At 38.8% G+C, this 26068-nt stretch overlaps 2 protein-coding genes across 2 annotated transcripts in view; one reads left to right on the top strand and one right to left on the bottom strand.

Annotated features, from left to right (window-relative positions):
• ANKRD45 (ankyrin repeat domain 45) overlaps nucleotides 1-25531 on the top strand; it is a 32061-nt gene extending 6530 nt beyond the window's left edge. Inside the window, exons 2-4 of the mRNA XM_075541199.1 lie at nucleotides 7532-7699; nucleotides 17448-17542; nucleotides 25325-25531. Coding sequence (XP_075397314.1) covers nucleotides 7532-7699; nucleotides 17448-17542; nucleotides 25325-25531 — 470 coding nt within the window. The remainder of the gene's footprint in view (nucleotides 1-7531; nucleotides 7700-17447; nucleotides 17543-25324) is intronic.
• On the bottom strand, nucleotides 11674-13266 carry TEX50 (testis expressed 50). The gene is given in 3 exon segments (XM_075540480.1): nucleotides 11674-11694; nucleotides 11697-11882; nucleotides 12943-13266. Coding segments are annotated over 3 exon segments (531 nt in total).
• Nucleotides 25532-26068: the final 537 nt, after the last annotated feature.

Here is a 26068-nt window from a genome sequence, read left to right as displayed (position 1 = left end):
GCATAAAGGACATTTGAATGTTTGTTGCCCTCATCATTCTCAAAACATTTGCTCTCTACTTAAGCGCTTGGCATCTCATTTTTACCCCCTTCCTCCCTGTTCCCCCTTCCTCGTGAACCCTTGATAATTTATAAACTATTATTTTGTCATGTCTTATACTGTCTGACATCTCCTTTCATCCACTTTGTTGTTGTCCATCCCCCAGATCCTTGTAATCCCCCAGATCCTTATATGCAGATCCTTGTAATCGGTTCCACCTTTCCACCTTCTCTCCACCTACCCGGTATCACCACTCTTGGCACTGGTCCTGAAGGGATCATCTGTCCTGGATTCCCTATGTTTCCAGTTCCTATCTGTACCAGTGTATATCCTCTGCTCTAGCCAGATTTGTAAGGTAAAATTGGCATCATGATCGTGGGGGGAGGGGGGAGAGGAAGCATTTAGGAACTAGAGGAAAGTTGTATATTTCATCGTTGCTACACTGCACCCTGACTGGCTCATCTCCTCCCCGCGACCCTTCTGTAAGGGGATGTCCAGTTGCCTACAGATGGGTCTTGGGTTCCCAATCTGCACCCCTCCTCATTCACAATGATATGATTTTTTTGTTCTTTGATGCCTGATACCTGATCCCTTCGACATCTTGTGATTGCACAGGCTGCCGTGCTTCTTCCATGTGGGCTTTGTTGCTTCTGAGCTAGATGGTCGCTTGTTTATCTTCAAGCCTTTAAAACCTCAGACACTATATCTTTTGATAGCTGGGCACCATCAGAAGCTGAGTTTTTCTTCATATAATCCATCTTCTTGAATTATTTGCTCAGAATGCAAATTGAGTAAGTTTGATGCGAGGATACAACCCTGATGCACACTTTCCTGATTTTAAACCATGCAGCGTTCATTTGTTCTGTTTCCGCAACTGCCTCTTGATCCATGTAGTTTACACATGAGCACAATGAAGTGTTCTGGAATTCCCATTCTTCTCAAGGTTGTCCATAGTTTGCTATAATTCACACAAATACCTTGGCACAAGGGAACAACTTTCTGGTATCTTCTGTTTTCAGTCAAGATCCATCAGATATCAGCAATGATATCCCTTGTTCCACATCCTCTCTGAATCTGGCCTAAACCTGTGGCAGCTCTCTGTCAAGGTATTGCTGAAACCGTTGTTGGATGATTTGCAGAATAATTTTATTTGCATGTGTTATCAATGATACTATTGTATAATATGAGCATTTCTGTTGGGCTACCTTTCTTTGAAATTGGTACAAATATGGATTTATTTCAGTCAGTTGGCCAAGTAGCTGGCCAACTTCACATTCCCTGGCATAGACCAACCAGTGCTTTCTGTGCTTCATCAGCTTTTTGAAACATTTCAGTTGGTATTCCATCAGTTCCTGAAGTCTTATTTTTGGCTAATGTTTTCAATAGAGCTTGTACTTCTTCCTTCAGGATCAGTAGTTCTTGCTCACATGCTACTTCCTGAAATGGTTGAATGTCAGCTATTTCTTGCCGGTACAGTGACTGTATATTCTTACCATCTTCTCTTGATGCTTCCTGAATCGTTGAATATTTCGCTCCCAGAATCTTTCAATATTGCCTGTTGAGGCTTGACTTTTTTTCTTGAGTTCTTTCAGTTTAAGATATGCTGAGCGTGCTCTTCCATTTTGGTTTCCTAACTCAAGGTCTTTGCACATTTCATTATCATATTCTACTTTGTCTTCTTGAGCTGCCCTTTGAAATTTTCTGTTCTGCTCTTTGATTTCATCATTTTTCCATTTTCCTTAGCTACTCTACAATTAAGAGAAAGTTTCAGAGTCTCTTCTGACATCCACTTCAAACCTTTCTTTCTTTCTTTCTTTCTTGTCTTTCTAATGACCTTTTACCTTCTTCATGAATTTCGTTCTAGATGTCATCCTACAGCTTATCACGTCCGCTGTCATTAGTGTTCAGTACATCAAACCTGCTCTTGAGATGTTCTTGAAATTCAGATAGAATAGACTCGAGGTTGTAGATCGGCTCCCATAGACTTGTTTTCATTTTCTTCAGCTTCATCTTGACCTTACATATGAGCAATTAATGGTCTGTCCTATAGTCGGCCCTTGACTTGGTTTTACCTGCTGGTATTGAGCTTCTCCATCGATTCTTCCACAATAGTCGATGTGATATCTGTGTATTCCATCTGAAGAAGTCCATGTGTATAGTCAGTTGCTTTTTGTGTTGTTGAAAAAGCTATTTGTGATGAAGAAGTTATTGGTCTTGCAAAATTCTATCTGCTATCTCCAGCTTCATTTTTAATCACCGTATTTTTCACTTACCATTCCTTCCTCTTTGTTTCCAACATTTTCATTTCAATTGCCAGTAATTATCAGTGCATCCTGGTCAATTTCAAACTGAAGACATTGGTAGAATTCTTAAACTTCTGCATGACTGGCTTCTGTGGTTGGTGCAAAAATTTAGATAACAGTTATATTAGTTGGATTTCCTTGTATGAGGATAGGTATTATCCTATCACAGACAGAATGGCACTTTAAGCAAGATCTTTAAATGTACTTAAGATTTTTTGTTTAAAATTAAAAAAATTTGACGATGAATGCAATGCTATTCCTTTTTATTTTGTTATTCCTGATATAACAAACCATCAGATTTTTAAATTCAAAATGGCCAAATACCAGTCCATTTCAGCTCAGAGTATCGATCTTTAAGCATTCCACTTCAATTTTGCTGACTTCCAATTTTCCTAGATTCACACATTCCAATTCTGATTATTAATTGATGTTAGCAGCTGGTTCTTCTCATTCTGAACCCGTGCTCCATCAGCAAATGAAGACCCCAAAGACTACTTCTGCAGGCTTTACTCCATCTGTGCAATTGCAGTCAACTATACTTTGAGAAGCCAGCTCTTTCGAACTTCATGTTGATGCCATCATAGGATGAGACCCTTGAAATGGGGGTGAATGTTTTTCACATTTGGAAAATATGAATCCCGTGGATAGACTATGGTAGGCAGAATGACTTCCTGAAGGGTCTGCACTCTAATCCCTGGAGCTATACGTTACCTTCTAAGTCAAAAGGGACTTTGCAGATGTAATTAAAGTTATGGATCTTAAAATAGAAAGATCATCCTGGATTATGCAGGTGGACTCAATCTAATAACATGAACCTGTAAAAGAAGAGAGCTTTGTCCAACTGGCATCAGAAGAGATTGGGCAGAAGTCAAAGGGATTTGAAGTACGGGAAAGACTTGACGTGTCATTGCTGGTTTGCATGCAGAGAAGGTGATAGATGAGGAATGCAGACAGCTTAAAGAACCGAGGGGCTCCTGGTGGTCAGCCAGCAAGGGAACGGGGACCTCAGCCTCTCAACTGCAAGGAGCTGAATTATGCCTACCTGCATGGACTCTGAAGCAGATTTTCGACCAGGTCATCTTGATTTTGACCGTTGGAGACTCCAGGCAGAGGACCCAGCTGAGCCTTACTCTCCCTAGTTTGTGACCTATAAAAATGGCGTTGTCTAACCTCTTCCAACTTCACAAGGAAGGAAGGAGAATCAAATTCAACAGTAGCTCAAGGGTGATTCCTGTGAGGTAGAGGTCAGATATGCCTCTACTTTCCAACCTTCTTTATCACTTCTGAAATCAACTGTCCCTCCTAAGGCATGCTCTGCTTCCATGCTGGCTTTGAAAATTCATTGCAATGGTTACACAGAACTCACAGACAATACTCATAGTTATGAGGTTTATTAGAGAAGTGAACATAGTACAGTGTGGGATCAGAAATGCTCAGGATACATTTCTTCGTGTTAGAACAGCCTCTGATCAGCCATGCCCTCAGGGACACCTTATCTCTGGTCCTCAGCCTCTCAGCCACTCAAACTGTTGGCCTCTGCTCTGCCTGGGCAGTATCACAAAGTTCTTTTAGTGCTGCCAATAAATGCCTGAGGGGAATGCTAGTTTGCAAAAAAAAAAACACCAAAAAACCTTAGCCTGACTTTGTTTGACTCTAGCTCTGTGAATCAGTGAATTTAGCGCCCCCCCCCAATTAAGTGTCCAGAGCTACCACACTCCACAATCAAGCCTTCTGCCCAAAGACATTCAGATTATTCCATGGGCTGGGAAGCCTACTGCTCTGTTTTTGTGCTTTATGGTGTTGTCTCTGCTGCCACACTTCTCTCCTATGAAGTAGGTTACAAAGACTGTGACTAGAAGAACCATAGCAAATAATTCATTGCAATGCTGATTTTAATTGCTAAATTTGTTGAAGTAGCAATAGGAAAAATAGACATTTCCTCAGTTAAATCTTCTAAGACTATTTGTTTCCCAGGTAGATGTTCTCTTTGGGAGAAGGGACTAAATCAGGCATAATTCTGGGGATTATATGTGATGATAATATGGCACTCCATGAGTATGATTCTACAGAAGGAAGTATGAATTAATATGTAAGTCAATTTGGCATTCATTTTATTATTTTTATAAAAATAATAAACTACACTGAGATGTGTCAGTCACTTTCTTATTTGGATGGTGAGTCATTTCTTATGGCCTTTTTCACCTGGAAAAATGGAGCAAGCTTATAAACATACAGAATTGAATATCAGGGCTTCACTTCTTATTTTAATCAAAGTATATATTTGCATTTGTTTTGAGAGATGTAATGTGAAGTAGTTTTGGCATCTCCAGGTCTTATAAATAGTACTACTTTTAGTTGCACAATTACTTCTTGGCATTTAAGAAAGGACTATAGACAAATCATTTAAGTTTCTAGGTTCTGGACATCTATAGATCTTGTCCTGGACCAGAGATACTTTTGTTGTTGTTGAGAACCTACACAGCAGAACATGTATCAATTCAACAATTTTTACATGTGAAATTCAGTGACATTTGATTACATTTTGCAAGTTGTGCAACCATTCAAGTTTTTTCAAGTTCTCCTATACACACACACACACAGTCAGGCCTGGTGATTTCTCTTTTATAACGTTGCATCCCCTGAAAACCCTTTCAAGTTCAGTTTGTCTGACACTTATGTGTTCTCCAGGAGTTGCAATCCACTCAATAGCTTTGGGGAGTATGTTTTCAATGTTTCTTCCTGAAGGAGGGGTGGCGGGGAGAGAGGGGGGAAATGAGGAGCTGGTACCAAGGACTCAAGTAGAAAGCAAATGTTTTGAGAATGATGAGGGCAACAAATGTACAAATGTGTTTGACACAATGTATGTATATATGGATTGTTATGAGTTGTAGGAGCCCCAGTAACATGATTTTAAAAAGAAAAAAAATGTCTTCAGTATTTCACAATTAGATTGGTTCTGTTTTGTTTCATCTGTAAGAATCCCTTTTGTTAATATTTTATAATCCCTTCTCCCTGCTAGGATATCCATTATACTCCCCCCTTATGGGACCCAAAACTTGTTACTAATATTATGAGAAGTGTAGGATAATCCTTTCCTGAATTGGATGTTTTGGCATCATATTTAAATTGTACTCCTGTGGAATTTGTACATGGATCAAGGAGCAGTTGTGGGAACAGAACTAGGGAATATTTCATGGTCTAAAATCAGGAAAGGTATACCTCAGAGTTGTAGCCTCTCCCAATACTTGTTCAATCTGATCCTGATCACATAATCAAAAAGCTGAATTATATGAAGAATAAAGTGACAGCAGGATTGGAAGAAGGTTTATTAACAACCTTGTTGGCTAAAAGTGAGGAGGACTTGAAACACTTGCTGATGAAGAACAAGGATTATAGCCTGCAGCATGGAATATGACACAATATAAAGATCAAAATCCTCACAACTAGACCAATAGGTAACATCATGATCAATGGAGAAAGGCTGTCAGGGATTTTGTCTGACTTGGATCCATAACCAATGCCTGTGGAAGCAGCAGTCAAGAGCTCAAAAGACATATTGCAGTAGGTAATTCTGCTGTCTGAGACCTCTTTAGAGTTTTGAAAAGCAAGGATGTTACTTTGAGGACTAAGGTGCACTTGTCCCAAGCCTTGGTATTTTCCAGTGCCTTCTATGCATGTGAAAGTTGGACATTGAATAAGGAAGACAGAAGAAGAATCCATTCTTTTGAATTGTGGTGGAGAAGAATATTGAAAGTACCCAGGACTGCTGAAAGAACACACAAATCTGTCTTGGAAGAAGTATGGGCAGCGTGCTCCTTAGAGGTAAGGATGGCAAGATTTCATCATACACACCTTGTACATATTGTGAGGAGAGACCAGGCCCTGGAAAAGGACATCATGTTTGGTAAAGTGGAGGAGCAGCGAAAACGAGGAAGGCCCTCAACGAGATGGATTGACACAGTGGCCGCATCAATGGCTCAGGCATAAGTGAGGATGGCCCAGCGTTGTGTAGTGTTTCCTTCTGTCGTGTTGCTGTGGGTCGGACCCAACTTGATGGCACCTAACAACTACAAAACAACTACTTCTTCAAATGCTTTCCTCCTCTTGGAAAGTTAATAGGGTTGATTAATTACAATAATATATATATATTTTTCTAATAGGCCGCCATCTTGTAGAAGGGAAGAAAATAATGGTTGCAAATTCCTTTATATGTAGTTTTCTTTGTAAGAAATCTTGATTTTTAATTTTAAAATGTTCATATGGGTTTAATGAATTTTTACTTTTGAAAATATTTCTCTTTTGAAACTCAGGGCTATTAAATCTATCCCACAGGTTTATTAGGCGTAAGTGAAGTATCATATAAAGTACTTAGAATTAAATAAAAGTTCATTCTATTGCTCAATACAGCTTGTAGGGGAACTCTCTTCTTTCACCAGGTTAGTGAATCATAAGTATGAATGCTAGAATATTGTTCTGGTAAATGAAAATGACCTTTGGCTTGATAAAAAAAACCAATCTGAAAATATTCTAAAAATACCTCCAATATTTTTTACCTTTATCTGATGGCAGTCAGCTCAGTAAATCTAAGAAATATGTTTTAATGTCATATCTCATAATTCCCATTTTAATTCATGATTGTATCCAAAACCAAAGGTATATGCAATTGTAGTACTTTGTATAATTGTATTAATGAGAATGCCAGAGTAATTAGAGTTTGATGAAATTCCTTGGACTAAAATCATGGGGCAAGTTGTGTTCCAAAATAAGACTGTCAGGGAGCTACACTGAGGATGGTACAGAACCTGGCAGGATTTTATTCTGTTGTCCATAAGTAGCTACGAGTGGAAATGGACTTGATGGCATCTGATAAGAACAGGTAATCACCATCTTCCTTAGAAGGTGCCGAGAGCTTGGTTCTCGGTCTTTGTTAGTATCTTGGGTCCATCATTTATTGGCTGTATTCTTTGAATAAGTTTCTTAACGTCTTTGGACTTTAGTTTCCTTATCTGTAAAATGGAGATTGGTATCTGTTCCAACCTCACAAGGTTATTATGAAACTAGCAGCGAACAGCTATACAAGGTGCTTAGAATCGCTTAGAACATGATGAACACGTGACGCTATTTTATTGCGTAAAGTAGCCTCGCACGTTGTAGTGCAGCGTAACCACCATTTTTGCTCTGTTTGCTAGGTTATGCACTCTTACACTGCGCTGCAGCTTGGGGGCGGCTGGAAACTTTGAAAGTGCTAGTGGATTTGGATGTCGATATAGCAGCTCTGAATTTCCGGGGGGAAACTGCACGAGATGTTGCTGCTCGGTATTCCCAGACTGAATGTGTTCAATTCCTGGATTGGGCAGGTAAGAAAGTTTACAAGGTGTTAGAAAAGTAATTGATTTAGTTTACTTTTCGTCTTTGAAATATAGGCTTATGTCTTCGGCAAAGCAAAGAGATGATTGATATTTTCATCTCTCATCGTTTTTATTTGTAGATACAACTACAGTTATTGATGATAATATATGCCATTTGCCTTTAAAATTTCCATTATTGGCCTAAAACTATATATAATAGATACTGTGCAAATTAGAAAATGGGGAGTTTATCAAAGGGTGTCTACAGAATGAGGCCTTTTTGTTGTTCAATCTATTTTGTTGAGGGTCTTCCCTTTTTTTGCCCCTTTTCACTTTACCGAGGAGCCCTGGTGGTAGAGTGGTTATGTGTTGGGCTGTGATCAGCCTGATCGGTAGTTCGAAATCACCAGCAGCTCCCTGGAGAAAGACTGGGCTTTCTACTTCCATGACCAATTAGTCCCAGAAACCCACAGGGATCACTATGAGTCAACATTGACTCGATGGCAGTGAGAGTTCACTTTACCAAGCCTGTCTTTCTTAGGGACTAGCCTCTCTAGACAACATGCCCAAAGTCTGAGAGACAAAGTTTCACCACCCTGGTCTCTAAGGAGCACTCTTGCTGTATTTCTTCCAGGACAGAATTGTTCGTCCTTTTAGCAGTCCATGGTACTTTGAACATTCTTCTCCAGCACAATTGAAACACCTCAATTCTTCTTTGGTCTTTCTTATTCAATATCTAACTTTTCACATACTTATGAGGCCATTGAATATACCATGGTTAAAAAAAAGAAGAAGAAAGAAAATACCATGGCCTGGGTCAGCCACACCTTAGTCCTCAAAGTAACAGCCTTGCCCCTTAATACTCCACAGAGGTTTTGTGCCACAGATTTACCTTATGAAACGCATCTTTTAATCTGTTGACCTTTGCTTCCATGAGCATTAATTGTGGAGTAAAGCAAGACAAAATCCTTGACAAATTCAACTTTTGCTCCATTTATTATGATGCTACTGATTGATCCAGTTGTGAGGATTTAGGTCTTTTTTACATTGAGTTATAATCCATACTGATGGCTACAATCTTTGATCTTCATCAAGTGCTTCAAGCCCTCCCCACTTTCAGAAAGCAAGGTTGTGTCATGTCCATATTTCAGATTGTTAATAATCCTTCCTTCAACCTTAATGCCATATTCTTCTTCATATAACCCAGCTTCTTTGATGATGTGCTCAGCATACAGTTTAAGTGTGGTTTAACCCTGTAGTTTAAGTACAGTTTAACCCTGTCACACACCTCTCCTGATTTTTAACCATATAGTAATCCCTTATTCTGTTTGCATTTGATCCATTTACAAATTCCTCAGGAGCACAATGAAGTGTTCCGTAAGTCCCATTCTTCTCAAGGTTATCCATAGTTAGTTATGATCTAAGTAGTCAATAAAACCCAAGTAAACAACTTTCTGGTATTCTCTGCTTTGAGCCAAGAAAAATGGATAGAATTAGGGAAATCAAAGGGGAGGAAGCATGTACAGAAAGGAAAATGTGAGTTATACTTTGTATATTATAGGTGATTGTCCATTGTACTAAAACTATTTAAGGGACATTCTTTCTAGATGTTAATATTTTCAATTTTATGATTAGATCTATTAGTGAAACAAAAAGCAAGCAATTCTTCAATTGGTTATGAAATTGTCTTAAGTATAATTCACATGCCATAATTTAAAATCCACTTTTTGAAGAATTCATGATCCCTCTGACACTTAAAAGTCACCAAGCAGGAACAAATGTTGCTGTGCCATTGTTTGAGCAGAATGAGTTTAGGGCTTACTGGTTTGGAGTTTCAGTGGTGGTTTTCCTCTCTACATCCACAGTTTACTCTTGGCCGTTGAGCTGAGTGCGGCGCACAGCAACCTTGTCCGTTGGGTTCCTGAAACTGCAGACCTATAAAGGAGCTGAGACCTTCACGTTTCTGCTCCAGAGCCTCGTTGGGGCCTTAGCTTCTTGTGGAGGAATTATACCTCGCATGGCAATTAAAAAACAAACCCCAAACCACACTATATATGATCAATCCTTGGACTTTTGAGATTAAAAAACTCCCAAACTATAAAAACTAGTTTACTTGTTTCCAGATTGGTGATGGAATGAGATTTGAAACTTGGTGGTAATATAGAGACTGTCAAAATCTAAACCATTCCACATAAAATTTAGCATTTAATTCAGATTTAGTAATTAGAGGAGAAGCCACCTGAGGCTATTTAAGGGGGGTGGGGATGTCATATTCCAAAGAGCTTTGTCTATACTGCTAAGATTTCAACTTTTTCTAGAGATATTACAAACCGTTTTCTCTGGATTTGTGAGACTGGGTTTTCGTTTTGTTTTGCTTTGTTGTTCAAGTCTTCAGGAGTTCTTCATTTAGAGAAACACACACACGGGTAACTCAGAAAGCATTGCTGCAGAGCTTCCGTTCATATACGCAGAGGCTTATTCCAAACATAACACACCCAAGTGCCCCTCTGAAGTCAGAGGATGGCTCGAGACAAGTTAGGCTGCCTTCTCAAAGCGATCCAGTCCACGAAGAGGAGATCTGCTGGCTAGTTCAACTGAAGTCAGCTCAGGTGGCCGTGGAGACTGTCTTTTAGATTACAAAGGGGTGACTAATTTTCTCGAAGGACGCCGCACCATCACAGCGGCTTCTTGTGAAGAAGTTTCAGGACACTTGACAGCGCGTTGTTGAGAGGAGCTGTGCTGAGGATTCTTGTCCTAAAATCATGACAGTGTATTCTTCTAGGGTAGCAAAGACCATCCTCTGAGAATATCATTGGAAAACCCTATCTCAGCAGCCCGACAGCCCCGATCTTGCCCCTTTAGGCTTCTTTTCCTTCCCCAGACTCCAAGAACATTTTCAAGCAGCACCTTGTGAGTCCCTCAACGAGGCCCACACTGCTGTTTTGACACGGTGTATCGACCTAGATGGAGGAGAGGTTGAGAAACAATGCTTCACGTTTTTACAATTTTGCTGAAAGGTTTCTTTGATTCTGTAGTCATACCTATGGAACTATCTTTGTATGTGCCCTTTTAGAAGGAATTAGTTCTGTTAGCTCCAACTCCGAAGGGACTGAGTGGGACATACCGGAAGAACAAGGGTGGGGTTCTGGCAAACAAGGGCCAGGTGTGGAGGAGGGTGTAGACGAGGAATCAGAAATAAGCTGTATTAATCCATATTGCGCAAGATAGACACTGCTCGTTTTCATCACTTGTAAAGACTAGATAGTCATTTATTATTATTCAAAGATGTTTTCAATGTTTTTGCCTTCCTTGCATTCTGTATCCTATAGATATAGCATGTTTTTCTGGATTTTTCAAAATACTTTAAATCACATCTGCTGTTCTACTTGCAGACTACTCCCAAAGTTTTTATTAGAAAAATATAGTAATAATAGTTTTCTAAACTGATCTGGCTGACCCACAGAATTCTGAAAACTTAAAAATATTGATACCTGAGTTATTGCATTCTTTACACTGAAAACTGGAAAATCAATGCTTTCTGATTTCTGCTCTGTTTCCTCATACTTTCATGCAATCTTGGCCAACTGAGCTGGGACTAAAAGCCTCTATGTGAACATAAAATATGCTTAGGCAAATCTATATATGTTAGTTAAATCAGAGATTTATTAAAACAATTTGCTTAGATTCTACTCTACAGATTGGCTAATCCTTGGTAGTCTAACACTTGGAAAAGAGGCAAATACTTGGAGAGGTAGCAGTGATCGTTTGTAGTCTCCCCTTTAGTAAGTTTGGATTCCCTTTTTTTGCTGGAAGGAAATAGCTTTTCAACCCTGACTTCTTTGGACAATTTCATTCAAGAATGTGACCAAAATTACAAAGCCTCCCAAAGAAGAATGTTCACCCTCAGAGGAGTCCGTCCGCTCAGTGTATCGCATTTGAAATCTTCAGAGGCAGGAAAGAGCTATATTTGCATATGTATATGTTTAGTAGTTTTTGGCTCCTTCCCCTCCTTCTTCTTCTTCTTCGATTTGCGATGCTTAACTTTCTTAGAGGGAGGATGATGGGGTGCTTGCTTCAGGTACTTGGTCATCATTGACGTGGCCAACAGTCTGCAGAGTATCTGATCAATGTCATAAGTGGACAAGCTTTCTAGATCATTACCAGATGTATCTAAGGAGGCTTGTTTTTTCAGCTAAAAGGAGAAAAACAAATGATATTACATATATTTTCTTTTTTGTAGTTCAAATTGAAGCTTTTAAAAATATATAAACTTATACACTATCATAATGCCTTACAAACCACTCAGTAACTCACTCACTGTCTCACTCACTCAATCACTCACTCACTCACTCACTCACTCACTGTCTCACTCATTCACTCACTCACTCATTCACTGTCTCACTCACTCACTGTCTCACTCACTCACTTACTCAGTAACTCACTGACTCACTAAAAAAAAAAAGCCTTACAAACCAATTTATACAAGAGAAAGGTCACTATGGAAGAAAGATAAAAGTACAGAAGAAATATTTTATATAGGCTCCAAATAAGATTTTAGTGACAATTATTACCATCAGGAAATATTCAATTAGTTCTATGATTAGAGCACTCTGCTGGGATGAATTAGTTTAAAATTTATGAACTATATTCCCACAGTAAGCATCCTCATGGATACTAATATAATACAGTTATAGTCATTTTAAAGATAATAAAACATAAACACCTAATTTCTTTTAATATCAATGAGTTTTTAAGAGTGCCACAAAATATGGCTCCATCCGTTGGCAAAGGTGAGAAATAGTTTAAGAGCTCCATTCCCTAGACAGTTGCCTTAACATAGAAATTAGCTTACAGTCCTTTTACAAAATGCATTGCCAACTGTTTCATACTTCACTTTCTTGTATCTGGAAGGGATCCAGGCTTTCATTTTATGGATGACACAGCTGAGAAAGATTGAATGGCCAACAGGACAAAGTCAAATAATTCCATTTTGTAAACCTTCTACTTATCATAGCTGACTACCTTCTTGCTCTACTTTGTAACTTGAAGTAGAGGGATTGGGCTAGAAGGTCTTAAACTTTCTAATTCAATGCACATTTGTTGAGTTCTTAGTATATTCAAGGCACTGTGCTTGATACTAGGGAAAGTGAGAAAGGTTGAGATGAGTAAGACACGGCACCTGCTTTTAAAGAAGCTTATGTCTTAAAGTTTTTTAGATTCTGTAACTCTTATTATTTACATCACTAATTCACCTTCTTTTTGTGTTTCTTCCATTTCATCCACAGGTAATGCACAGATAAAACAAATAGGATTAAAACGAGAGCTTGAACAAGAATATAAAATAGATGCAAAGAACCGTGATATAGATCCATGTTAGCAAAACTGCAGCATAATTTGTTCAGAGGGTAGGGCAGGCAGTGAGACTGAGTAGGCGTTACTTTTGGGTAGTGCACTTCTTCTGGAAAAATCTCCCATCCAACCTTTGTCCAGAGAGTTCCATCACAAATGCAGACCCTCCCTCTGAAGAAGCAGATAAACAACAAAGAAGAAATCACAGCTAGTCCTTGAATAGACATTATCTTTCCCAATTGGAGAAAAATATATATAGCCCCCAGATTGCTTCACTCCAGGCATATCAGATCTTGTGGGCCAGCCAAAATAGACACAGTGATCATTGTAACATCATGAGGCATACTGATGGAGGGATATGTTCAGTGACATCATAAAGAACCACATTGGAACCAAAAGATGTCACCTAGTCAGTTACCTTGGATTTCTTATACTTTTCTTGTTTGCTTGCCAGGATGTTTGGGCTATTAAATTTTGTGAAGGAATGAAGACTTTACTAATATTCTATCAGCTTATAAATTCAGACAGTAATCATATTAATAGAATTTTATGGAAACAATTTACTTATATCCTTCCAACCCTTCTTTTGAAGTGCGGCAGCTTTATATGGAGCCTTGGTGGTGCAGTGACTTAGGCCTCGAACTGCTAACTTCAAGGGACAGTTAGCAGTATACCATTTGCACACGTCCTAACTGGATGCATCTCTTTTCTCACGATAGAACGCCTTCCCTTGAAATAGCTCAATAAATCTCGGGTGTCTCTTCCCTTTCTCACACATCAGGGGGCTTCATAAAGTTTGTGGAAACTTGGAATGAAAAGATGATGGAATTTTTCCACAAAATATTTAAGCCCCTTCTTTTGTTCCTTTGATGAGGAAAGGCAGCACGGTACATGATAAAATATTGAGAACAGACCTTGACTTCAGGGAACTTCCAATGTAGACGGAAAGAATAAGATCATAAGTATTACAAGATAGACTAAAATAAGAGCTAAATCAAATCACAAGCATGCAATAGTTGAGAGAGAAAAGCGTTCTAACTTGAGAGAAGTAGGAAGTACCAGATCTTGAAGAATGGGTAGAATTTTGGTAGGTGGCACATGGAAGGGCCTCTAACACTGAAGAAATATTATAAGCAAAGACATCCTGTGTAAATGTTCATATAGCTAATATTTGGTACCTTCTGTGAGCTAATCGGGATTTGGTGGCACAGTGGCAACATGTTGGGCTGCTATGTGCTAGGTCAGCAGTTCAGAACCACCAGCAGCTCTGCAGGAAAAAGACAAGGCTTTCTACTCCCGTAAAGCGTTACCATCATGGAAACTCACAGGGGCAGTTCTACCCTGCCCTACAGGGTTGCCATGCATCAGCACCAACTCGATGGCATGCGGATCTTTGGGCTACTAGCCACAGTTCAAACCCATCAGCTACTCCTCACGAGATACATGAAGCTGGTTGCTCCTGGAAAGATTTGCAGCCTTGGAAACGCTATATAAGGTCATTATGAGTTGGAATCAATTCAATTTATGTGCTAAATACTATCCTCAGAGGAGGTGATTAAAAAAAAGAATCTTCACCTTGCTTTCTACTATGGAGATACCGAGGATAACTGCATCTAAGGAAATCTGTGAGTGCTACAGAGAAAAGGAGCCAGCGAGTGAGTGACGAAGGTTGGGAACTTGCCAACAAGTGAGTGAGTATGCGCTGCTTTAGAGAGTGCAGTCAGGAGACGTCTTTGTGATTAGGTGGTGCTTGAGTACAAACTGGAAGGAGCTGAAAGACTGAACCATGTTGATATCTGAGGGCCAAGGAAACAGGAAGTTGGCGTAAGGTGGTATCTCATCTTTATTTTGATTTTCATCTCCCAGATGGTTAGCGATCATGGATATTTTTTCATGTCTGTGAACCATTTGGATGACATCTTCAGTGAACTTCCCATGTCTTTTGCCCATTTTTAAATTGAGTTATTCATCGTTTGCTTATTGAGGTATTGGAGTTTTCTATAGATTTTAGAGATTAAGTCCCTTATCTGCTATCTTGTCAAAACTTTTTCCCTTTCCATGGGTTCACTTTTTACTCTCTCGATTAAGTCTTTTGTTTATTATTAAATACTTTTATTGGGGGCTATTACAGCTCTTTTCACAATCCATACATTCATCCATTGTGTCAAGCACAAGTCTGTGTACAAACATATGTTGCCATCATCATTCTCAAAGCATTTTCTTCTTACTTGAGCCTTTTATATCAGCTTGATGAAGTCTTTTGATACACACAAGTGTCATATATTTAGTAGGTCCCAGTCATCTATTTTGTCTTCTACTCTGTATATTTCCTTCATTGTATTTGCTCTGTGTCTGTGCTCTGCACTGGAGCCTTTAAGTCTGTCCTTTTCCCACATTGATGATATTTATGGTTCTGGGACTTACATTTAGGCCTTTGCTCCATCTGAGTTCCTTTTCGTTAATGGGGTGAGGTCTGGGTGCTGTGTTCATTCTTCTGCAGATGGAGATCCAGTTTTGCAGCACCATTTGTTGAAGAAAGAAATCCTGTTTCCCACTTAATGTTGTTTTATGCCTTGGTCAAAGATTAATTTAGACGGTACTTTTGTAATGTCCATTATACAGGTAGGCAAATGGGAATGAGAAAAGCTACTTGCAAAAGGGGACCAAATTGCCTTTTTGAGCAGTTTCAACAAGTTTCTCAAAAATTCCCATTTGGGATTTAATTAGTTGATGTATATAAATATAGGGTGAGTGATCTTAGGTTCTTAGGTCCCAATCTCTGGAATTCTTGAATGTTACTTTATATCGTGGGAGGCACTTTGCAGATGTGATAAAACGAGCAATATCTTAAACTTACAGATTATCTCAAACTATCTAAATGGGCCTTGAATGTGATCACATTGTCCTTTGAGGGGGGAACAGAGAGCTTTGACGCCAAAGAGGAAAAGGCGATGTCATGATGAAAGCCGAGGTTAAAGCTGTGCTCTTTCAAGATGGAGGAAGGAGCTACAAACCAACGGATAGAGATGGCTGTTAGGAGTTGTCAAGGGCCTGGACATGGGTTCTTTCCTCAGAACACCCCAAAGGAAGCACCCTGCGAGTATCTTGGCTTTAGTCCAATGAAACTGATTTTGACCTCCAGAAATGTAAGAGGATAAATTTATGTTGTTTTTAAGAGACCAAATTAGTGGTGGCCACAGGTTACAGGAGCAATAGGAATGTAATATACCAACTTTTAAATTAAATTGCAACAGATTTATAATATTTAGTTGTCCAATTTTGCAACATGGTATGCTTCTGTATTTAAGCCTTCCACTCTCTCAGGAAATTATTACAGTTTTATTAAAAACAGATATTGACAATTTTGTGAAAACATTCTTGTGGTACTGTGATGAATGGAATTAATGTGAGCGTTATTCCCAAAGTCAATCTGCAGGCAATTGGATATCCCCTTACACAATGGTCACAGGGTGAAGACTGGCAAGTCAGGGTGCAGTGGAGCACTGATGAAACATACACCTTTCCCCTGGTCCTTTAATACTTCCTTACCCCCACTATCATGAACCCAATTCTACCTTACAAATCTGGATAGGCCAGAGTTTTTACATGGGTACAGATAAGAGCTGGAAACACAGGGAATATTGGCCAGATAAGCTTCTCGGGACCAATATTGAGAGTAACCATACCAGGAGGGGAAGGTGGGGGGAGAAAGGGGGATCAATCACAATGATCTACCTATAACCCCTTCTCTGGGGGATGGACAACAGATAAGTGGGTAAAGGGCATCAGACATCAGACATTGCAAGACATGGAAAAATAATAATAACTTATAAATTACCAAGGGTTCATGAAGAAGCGTGGGAGAGGGTAGGAGAAAAAGGAGGAGCTGATACCAAGGGTTCAAGTAATAAGAAAATGTTTTGAAAATGATGATAGCAACAAATGTACAAATGTGCTTGACACAATGGATGGACAGATAGATTGTGATAAGAGTTGTATGAACCCCCAATAAAATAATTTTTTATATGTAAGCACTATTTTTTAAAAGAGGAAAGCTACTTTCAGTTTATTTTCAGTTATGGTCAAAAATGATCAAATTAGTTTGTCTGTTAGAGACATGCTTTTTGTTCTTTCTCCAGAATAGACATTTTAATAGGATAGATGGCTTTTGGGGGAGTAGGTACTATGTTATATACCTCACTGTTCTTCAAAACATTAAGCACTATTCCAGGAACATAGTGCTTCAACTGAGAGTTACCTTTGTTGAAATTCATTGAAAACAACCACAAGAAATATCCTACACACAGTCTTTAATAAAGCTCTGGATATAATGGTACATTCCAAACAGTTGAACCTAATTGTTTAGTCTTTGCTTTACGTTATCATTTTAAATTTCTATTTTTTTCAGATGCAAGGCTGACTCTGAGAAAATGTATTGGAAAATTCTTTGCAAGCATTACAGACATGGAAAAGGGGCCAGGAAAACTCCTTAAGGAAGACAAGGTACGTGCTGTGCTGCTTATTGTGGTATATTCTGAATATTTTGCCCTCCAAAAACTCATTGGCATCAAGTTGATCCCGACTCATAGGAGGCCTGGGGTTGTAGTGGTTACACATTGGGTTGCTAACCACAAGGTCAGCAGTTTGATTCCACCAGCCACTCCCTGGGAGAAAAATGTGGCTTTCTACTCCTGTAAAGAATGACAGTCTCAGAAACCCAAAGGGGCAATTCTACCCTATCCTGTAGGGTCAGTATGAGTGGTGATCGTTGCCGTTTCATTTCTATACTTATGCCCTACAGGTAGGTAGTGACCTTCCTTTCCTCCCTCTCTTTGCTTTTAATGGAAACATCTGCAGTATTTCTCTGTATAATATGATATTTACTATTAGTTTTTAATAAACGCTGCTTATAGTGTGTGAGAAATTTCCTTTTGTTACAGAAAAATTTTAAATGTATATATTTAAAAAAAGAAAATTAATAATAGCTAATAATTTTGGTTATCTGGTGATGCTCTAATTGAAGTACAACGAGAGTGGCCTTAACAAACAAGGTTCTTGTCTCACAGTTTAGGAGGTTGAAAGTCCAAATTTGGGGTGTCAACTCATGGGAAAGTTTTTTCGCTTTGTTGGCTCTGGAGGAAGCCTCTTGTCTCTGAACTTCTGTTTCTGGACTTGGCATCTCTCGTCCTCCTTCCCTGCTTTTCTCCTTTGCCTGTTTAATCTCTGTTTCAGCTAAGAAAAAATTAAAACACACTCCCTCCAATCTGGCCTCTGTAACATAGCAGAGACAGTGCACTTGCAGATGGGATTATAACCACAGGCATAGGAGCTAGGCTTTACAGCACATGTATTCTGGGGGACACAGTTCAATCCATGAACATTCCATTAATATTTCTGGAGTACTCGATACAGTCTTAGCACAGTTTGTAAAAACTTCATATGCAATAATAAATTTATTTTTTGTAGTAACTGTGAAGTAGGTACTGTTACTATCTTCTTTTACCAAATAAGGAAACAAGGCTCAGCGAGATTAGAGATTAATTTCTCCAAAGTCATGAGTTCTCAAGTCGGAAGAATCAGAGTTTGCACTCAGACCGTTTGAAGCAAGCATCTATACTATGGAATAACCACTGAGTTGTCTTGAAGTGTTTAAGTCACCTATTATTGGCCCTTGTTATTTTCCTTTATTTTATTAGAATGATTATATAGATAGATTTTCTTTTAAAAAAATCATTTTATTGGGGGCTCATACAGTTCTTATCACAATCCATATATCCATCCATTGTTTCAAGTACATTTGTACATTTGTTGCCATCATCAATTTCAAAACATTTTCTTTCTACTTGAGCCTTTGGTATCAGCTCCTAATCCCCCCCCCATGAACCCTTGATAATGTATAAATTATTATTATTTTGCCATCTCTTACACTGACTGATGTCTCCCTTCACCCACTTTTCTGTCGTCTGTCCCCCTGGGATTGGATTTTATGTAGATCATTGTGATAAGTTTCTCCTTTCTACCCCACCTTTCCCTTACCCTCCTGGTATTGCTACTCTTATTGTTTGTTGGTCCTGAGGGTTTTATCTGTCCTGGGTTCCTGTGTCGAGAGCTCTTCTCTGTACCTGTGTACATGCTCTGGTCTAGCTGGATTTGTAAGGTAGAACTGGGGCCATAATAGGAAGCAATAAAGAACTAGAGGAAAGTTGTATGTGTCATTGGTGCTATACTGCACCCTGACAGGCTAGTCTCTTCCTTGTGACCCTTCTGTAAAGGGATGTCCAGTTGTTTACAGATGGGCTTTGAGTCTCCACTCCCCACTCCCGCTCCTTCACATTGATATGATTTTTTGTTCTGGGTCTTTGATGCCTGATACCTGATCCCATCAATACCTCATGATCACACAGACTGCTGTGCTTCTTCCATGTGGACTTTGTTGCTTCTCAGCTACATGGCCACTCGTTTATCTTCAAGCTATCCCTACATTTATGAAATGAATACTAGTCTATCAAGCTTTATTATTCTGTAGGTATGCTAGTTACATTCCTAGTATTTAATGTGAAGTTTTCCTTGTTAGTGTAATAGGCTCACATTCCTCTTTTGTTATATGCTAGTGCTATCAGAGGTGGTTAGGTGGTTAGGTATGTGCCTGAGTACTAGTCAAAGGTTGGTGATTCAAGCCCCTGCAGTGACACCTTGGAAGAATAAGCCAGGTAATTTGCTTCTAACAACAACAACAAACTTATTCCCTGAAAGATATAAATTTCATGTAAAACTGCGTGATCTTATGCCTCAAAAAAAAAGTTCTTCTACCGTTCTTCTTGCACATTTATGGATCTGTTCACATTTTTTCCTCTTAGTCATTTATATTGTGTTACCATAAACCATCATTTTCCTTTATACATTTTAGTTTATTGTCACAAAATTATGCATTTTATTTTATGTAATTCTTTTGATGGGGGAGGGATTGGTTTCTTTTAGACTTTCCTGGACTCTTTTTATTTTTTGTCTTTTCAAAACCAGCTTTTGGGGGTGCTAACCACCAGTCATTCCGAGGGGGAAAAGACCAGGCTGTCTGTTCCTATAAAGATTTATAGCTATGCAAACCCTATGTAGGGCCACTATGAGTTGGAATCAACTTCATAGTAGTGGGTTAGTGTTTTATTGCTTTAGTCTAAGTTTTACACATTTTTCCTCTTCGCCTGTGCTTTCCTTTTTCTTTTAGTTTCCTAAGTTGGTTTTATTTTTATTTATTTTTTAAATCATTTTATTAGGGGCTCATGCAACTCTTAACCCAATCCATACATACAACAATTGTGTAAAGCACATTTGTGCATTCATTGCCCTCATCATTCTCAAAACATTTGCTCTCCACCTAAGCCCCTGGCATCAGCTCCTCATTTTTCCCCTCCCTCCCCACTCCTTCATGAACCCTTGAGAATTTATAAATTATTATTTTGTTGGATCTTGCCCTGTCCGACCACTCCCTTCACCCACTTTTCTGTTGTCCATCCCCCAGGGAGGAGGTCACATGTAGATCCTTGTAATGGTTCCCCCCTTTCCAACCCCCCTCCCTCCACTCTCCCAGTATCGCCACTCACACCACTGGTCCTGAAGGGATCATCCGCCCTGGATTCCCTGTGTTTCCAGTTCCCATCTGTACCAGTGTACATCCTCCGCTCTAGACAGTTTTGTAAATTAGAATTGGGACCATGATAGTGGGCACAGGGAGGAAGCATTTAGGAACTAGAGGAAAGTTGTATGTTTCATTGTTGCTACATCGCACCCTGACTGGCTCGTCTCCTCCCTGAGACCCTTCTGTAAGGGGATGTCCGGTGGCTTACACATGGGCTTTGGGTCTCCACTCTGCACTCCCCCACATCATTCACAATGATATGATTTTTTTGTTCTGATGAAGTCGGTTTTATTTTTTCACAACATTTATTTATTTTCTATACTTGAACGAAATCATTTAATGGTACAAATTTTACTCTGGGTAAAGCTTTAACTATTTTCTGTAGCTTTTAACTGGAAGTAATCTTTGTCATTATTATAAGTAGTTTAATCATAGCAACTTTAATTTACTTTTTGATCTTGGAGTTCTGTAGATGTGTGCTTTTTACTTCCAGATAGTCTTTCTGTTGTTATTTTTCGGTGCTGTCAAGTCAGTTCTGACTCATAGCGACTGTGTGTACACAAGGGCTATACACTCGTGGTCCTGTGACATCCGCATAATTGGTGTTAGATTGGAGCCCTTTGCCGCAAGCACTGTGTCCGTCCATCTCACTGAGGCTTTTCCTCTGTTGTTTGCCGCCCTTCCACTTGACCAAGCATGTTGGATTTTTGTAGGGACTGGTCTCCCCTGATAATATGTCCTAGCTACACGAGACACTCACCATCCTTGCTTCTAAGCTGCATTCTGGCTGTACTTCTCAGGAAGATTTGTTTGCTCTTTTGGCAGGCTGTGGTCCCTTCAATTTTCTTCACCAGCACCATAATTCAAATGCTTTGCTTTGTCTTTGGTTTTCCTCATTCAGTGTCCAACTTTCATGTGAGGTGATTGGAAAACCATAGCTTGTGTCAGGCACACCTTAATCAGACCCAAAATGACATCTTTGCTCTTTAACATTTTAAATAGATCTTGGTTTGTAGATTTTGCTGCTTCAGTGAATGTTGTTTTGGATCCATGTAAAATAATATGCTCAACAACTTCAATATTTTCTCAGTTTATCTTGATGTTATCTATTGGTCCAATTATGAGGACTTTTGTTTTTTTATATTGATTTATAATCCACATGAAAGTCTTTCATCTTTATCAGAAAGTGTTTCAAGTTTTCTTACCTTTCAGTAAGCAAGTGTGTTAGTCTGGGTTGACTAGAGAAATAAATTCAGAGACACACATATATGTGTAAGAGAGAGTTTTTAAAAATCATTTTATTAGGGGCACATACAACTCTTATCACAATCCATACATGCATCAATTGTGTAGATCACATTTGTGCATTCATTGCCCTCATCATTCTGAAAACATTTGCTCTCCACGTAAACCCCTGGCATCAGCTCCTTATTTTCCCCTTCCCTCCCTGCTCCCCACTCCTTCATGAACCCTTGATAATTTATAAATTATTATTTGCCATGTCTTACACTATCCGATGTCTCCCTTCACCCACTTTTCTGTTGTCCATCCCCCAGGGAGGAGGTCACATGTAGATCCTTGTAATTGGTTCCCTGAGAGAGTTTTATATCCAAGAGTAATTGTATATTAATAAAACACCCTGGCCCAATCCAGATCAAGTCCATAAGTTCGATATTAGCCCATAAGTCCAATATTAGCCCATATGTCCTATACTAGCCCATAAATTCTTCTACAGACACACGAAGCACATGCAATGATGCCAAAAGCAGGAAGATCACAGGTCAGTGGGTGAAGTCTTGTGATAGCATCTCAGTGCTGGTGTGTCTCTCCACGTGGCTCCTCTCATGCAAGGGCTCCATCAACATCTGGCTGCCATCAACATAGCTTCATGTGGCTTCTCAACAGAATGTGAAACTGCAAGAGTATGTGTCCTATCTTCAGAGAGGAAGACAAGAGTTCCCAGAATCCTTAGGAGATCGCTTCTGGGCCTCTTGGTTAAGATCAAGTGTAGTACCAGAATCCTTAGGAGAAGACCATGCCCACACAGAGGCCTCATTGGCTATGGCCTGATTGACAGGCCAGACTCCACTCCTTCACCCAAGTTGGCAGGAGATTATGTAACTGCCACTGCAAGGTTGGGTTGTATGCCTAGAGGCAGACTGTTAGTGACTTTCCTTCCAATTCTGATGCTGCATTCTTTTTTATATAGTTCAGATTCTTGGATTATTTGCTCAGCATACAAATTGAATAAATATGATGAAAGAATACAACCCTGCAGCACATATTTCCTGATTTTTAAATCAGGCAGTATCCCCCTGTTCTGTTTGACTGATGGCCTTTTGGCTTATGTGCAGGTTTCATATGAGCACAATTAAGTGTTCTGAAATTTGTATTCTTTGCAATGTTATGGTTGAAGACATTTCCATAATTAGGACTAACACACTTGAATACATTGGTATAATCAATAAAACACAAGCAAACATCTTTGTGGTATTCTCTGCTTTCATTCAAGATCCATCTGACATTAGCATTAATATTGCTTGTTCGGTTTTCACTTCTGAATCCTTCTTGGATTTTTAGTACTTCCTGTGGTATTTCTGCCTCTGTTTTTAAAATTATCTCCAGCAACATCTTATGTGCATGTGCTATTAATGGTATAGTTGGTAATTTCCACATTATGGTCAGTCACTTTTATTTGGAATGGGTACAAATATGGATCTATTCCAGCTGGTTGATGTCTTCTAAATTTCTTGGCTTAGACTAGTGAGTACTTTCAGCACTGCATCTATTTGTTCAGACATTTCAATTGGTATCCTGTCAATTCCTGATGCCTTGTGTCTTGTTAATGCCTGCGATGTAATTTAGGCTCTCCCTTTATTATCATCGGTTCTTGATCACGTGCTACCTCTTGAAATAGTTGAATGCCAACCAATTCTTTTGGGTGCTGTGCATTTTGTATTTTTTATATCATCTTTTGATGCTTTCTGCATCATTCAGTATTTTGCCCATAGAATCTTTCAATATTATAACACAGGGCTTGTACTTTTTCTTCCATTCTTTCAGCTTGAGGTATGCTGAGTATATTCTGTCCTTATGATTTTCTAACTTGAAGTTTTTGCATGTCATACTATATCATGATTTTATTTCTTCCACTTACTTTAGCTTTTCAATGTTCAAGAGCAAGTTTCACAGTCTTTTCTGACATCTGCTTTTTCTTTCCTGTCTTCTAAATGACCTTTTCCTTCCTTCGTGGATGGTGTTCTTGATGTCACCCAACAGTCCATTTGGTCTCCAGTCATTAGTGGTCAATGTCTCTAAACTCATGTGGGCCATTTTCAAGGTTGTATTTTGGCTCTCTTGGACTTGTTTTAATTTTTTCAACTTTAACTGGAACTTGCATATGAGCAATTGTTAGTCTTTTTCACAGTCATCTCTTAGTCTTGTTTTGACTAATGATACTGGGCTTCTCACTTGTCTCTTCTCCCAGATGTAGTCAATATGATCCCTGTGTATTCCATTTGGGAAGGTACATATGTATAGACACCATTTATGTGACTAAAAAAAGTATTTATGATGAAGAAGTTGTTGGTCTTACAAAATTCTGTCATAAAATCTTCAGTTTCTTTTATATCACTAAGACCATATTTTCCAACAGTTGCTACTTCCTCTTATTCCCAATGTTGTTTCCAATAATTATAAATACACTTGGTGTCAGGTTTGATCAATTTCAGACTGATGAAATTGGTAGACTTTATCAGTTTCTTTATCATTGACTTAGTTTTAGGTGCATAAATTTGAATAATTGTATTAACTGGTTCTCCTTATAAGCATATAGAGTTCATTCTATCCCAGATAGCATTATATTTCAAGATAAATGTAGACATGTTTATTTTTACAATGAATATGAAGTAATTCCTCATGAATTTGTCACTCTTGGTATAATAAATCATATGATTGTCTGGTTCAAAGTGGATACTTCCAGTCCATTTCAGTTCACCATTGCCTATGTATTGACCTTTATGATGTTCCTAGATTCATTTTTTGTACATTCTGCAGTTCAATTGCTAATGGTTGCTTGAATCGATTTCTTGTTATCTTGAGTTGTGCCATCAGCAAATTAAAGTCCAGAAAGTTTGTGTCATTAGGTTCAACTCCTGAGGAGGCAGCTCTTGAGTTTTTTTGGAGGACAATTAGACTGTCTGCTCCTTTGACAATTTATAGTCTCAGAAGCTCTAGATCGGACCACTCCGACTTGAAGTCAACTGGATGGCAGCATTTATCTTTCTTATGGGGGTCACTGAACACAAAGAATGAAGGAAATAGCACAGACCAGCACACAGCTCTATGACTCTAGATTGTGAGAAGGTTTATTATACTACAATACCACTAATGTTAGAGGGGCACTTAATAGTGTAGTGGCTTGTGGATACTTAAATTTGAATCAAAATGAAATGAAATTTAGTTCTTCAGTCACACTGGTCACATTTCAAGCATCAATAACTGTACATAACTAATGGCTGCTGTACCGGACAGTGTAGATATAGAATGTGTCCATTATAGATATTTCTGTTGGGCAGTGCTTGTTTGCAGATTCCCAAGAGTTTTATGCTTGACATAAAGGTAGGAAGTAAATTGTCCTCTTCTGTTCCTAGAATACCATCCTCAGTGCATGCCGTGCAAAAAATGAGTGGCTGGAAACCCACTTAGAAGCATCCGTTAGTGAGCTTTTGGAACAGAAACAACTACTGGAAGATATTGTGACTCCTATTTTCACAAAAATATCTGCACCACGTAAGTTTTGGCGAAAAGTCTATTTGAATACGAAAGAAGATGAAAGTAGCTCTAATGTTACTTCTTAAATAGTCTGATTTTAATATTCTCTATACATATTAACTGCTATCACTAACCCATGATCTAGCTTTCTGATTTCAATATTACTTTAAGTATTAACTAATATTACTAACTAGTGTTAATAATAACTAAAATATTTTTATAGGGCATGTCTAATACTAATTTTAACATTATAATAATTACCAATAAGCTAATTTTATGTCATTTACGGTGCCTTGGATTGGTGAACCAATGATTCTCAACAAGGGATGCCTGACCTACTGGGATATAGGTAGCAGAATGTGAAAGACTTTTGTTTTTGTGGAATAGTATCCTTTGAATGGGGAAGGGGCATGTATCAGAATCTTTGTGTCAGGGGTGTGTAACATTTCTTAAATAACAGTTTCACTGAGAGATAATTTCCTACTATAAAAGTCACCCCTTCAAAGTACATTTAAAGTTCTGGGACTTTCAGCATATTCACAGAGTTGTGAAACCATCAACGCAATCTACTCTTAAAATAGTTTTATCCCCCTACCTCCAAAAAGAAACCCATACCCATTAGA

This window comes from Tenrec ecaudatus, chromosome 1, assembly GCF_050624435.1.
Source record: "Tenrec ecaudatus isolate mTenEca1 chromosome 1, mTenEca1.hap1, whole genome shotgun sequence".
Lineage (NCBI taxonomy): Eukaryota > Metazoa > Chordata > Mammalia > Afrosoricida > Tenrecidae > Tenrec > Tenrec ecaudatus.
The sequence above is the reverse complement of the archived record's forward strand: the minus strand, read 5'-3'. Positions and strand labels throughout refer to the sequence as shown.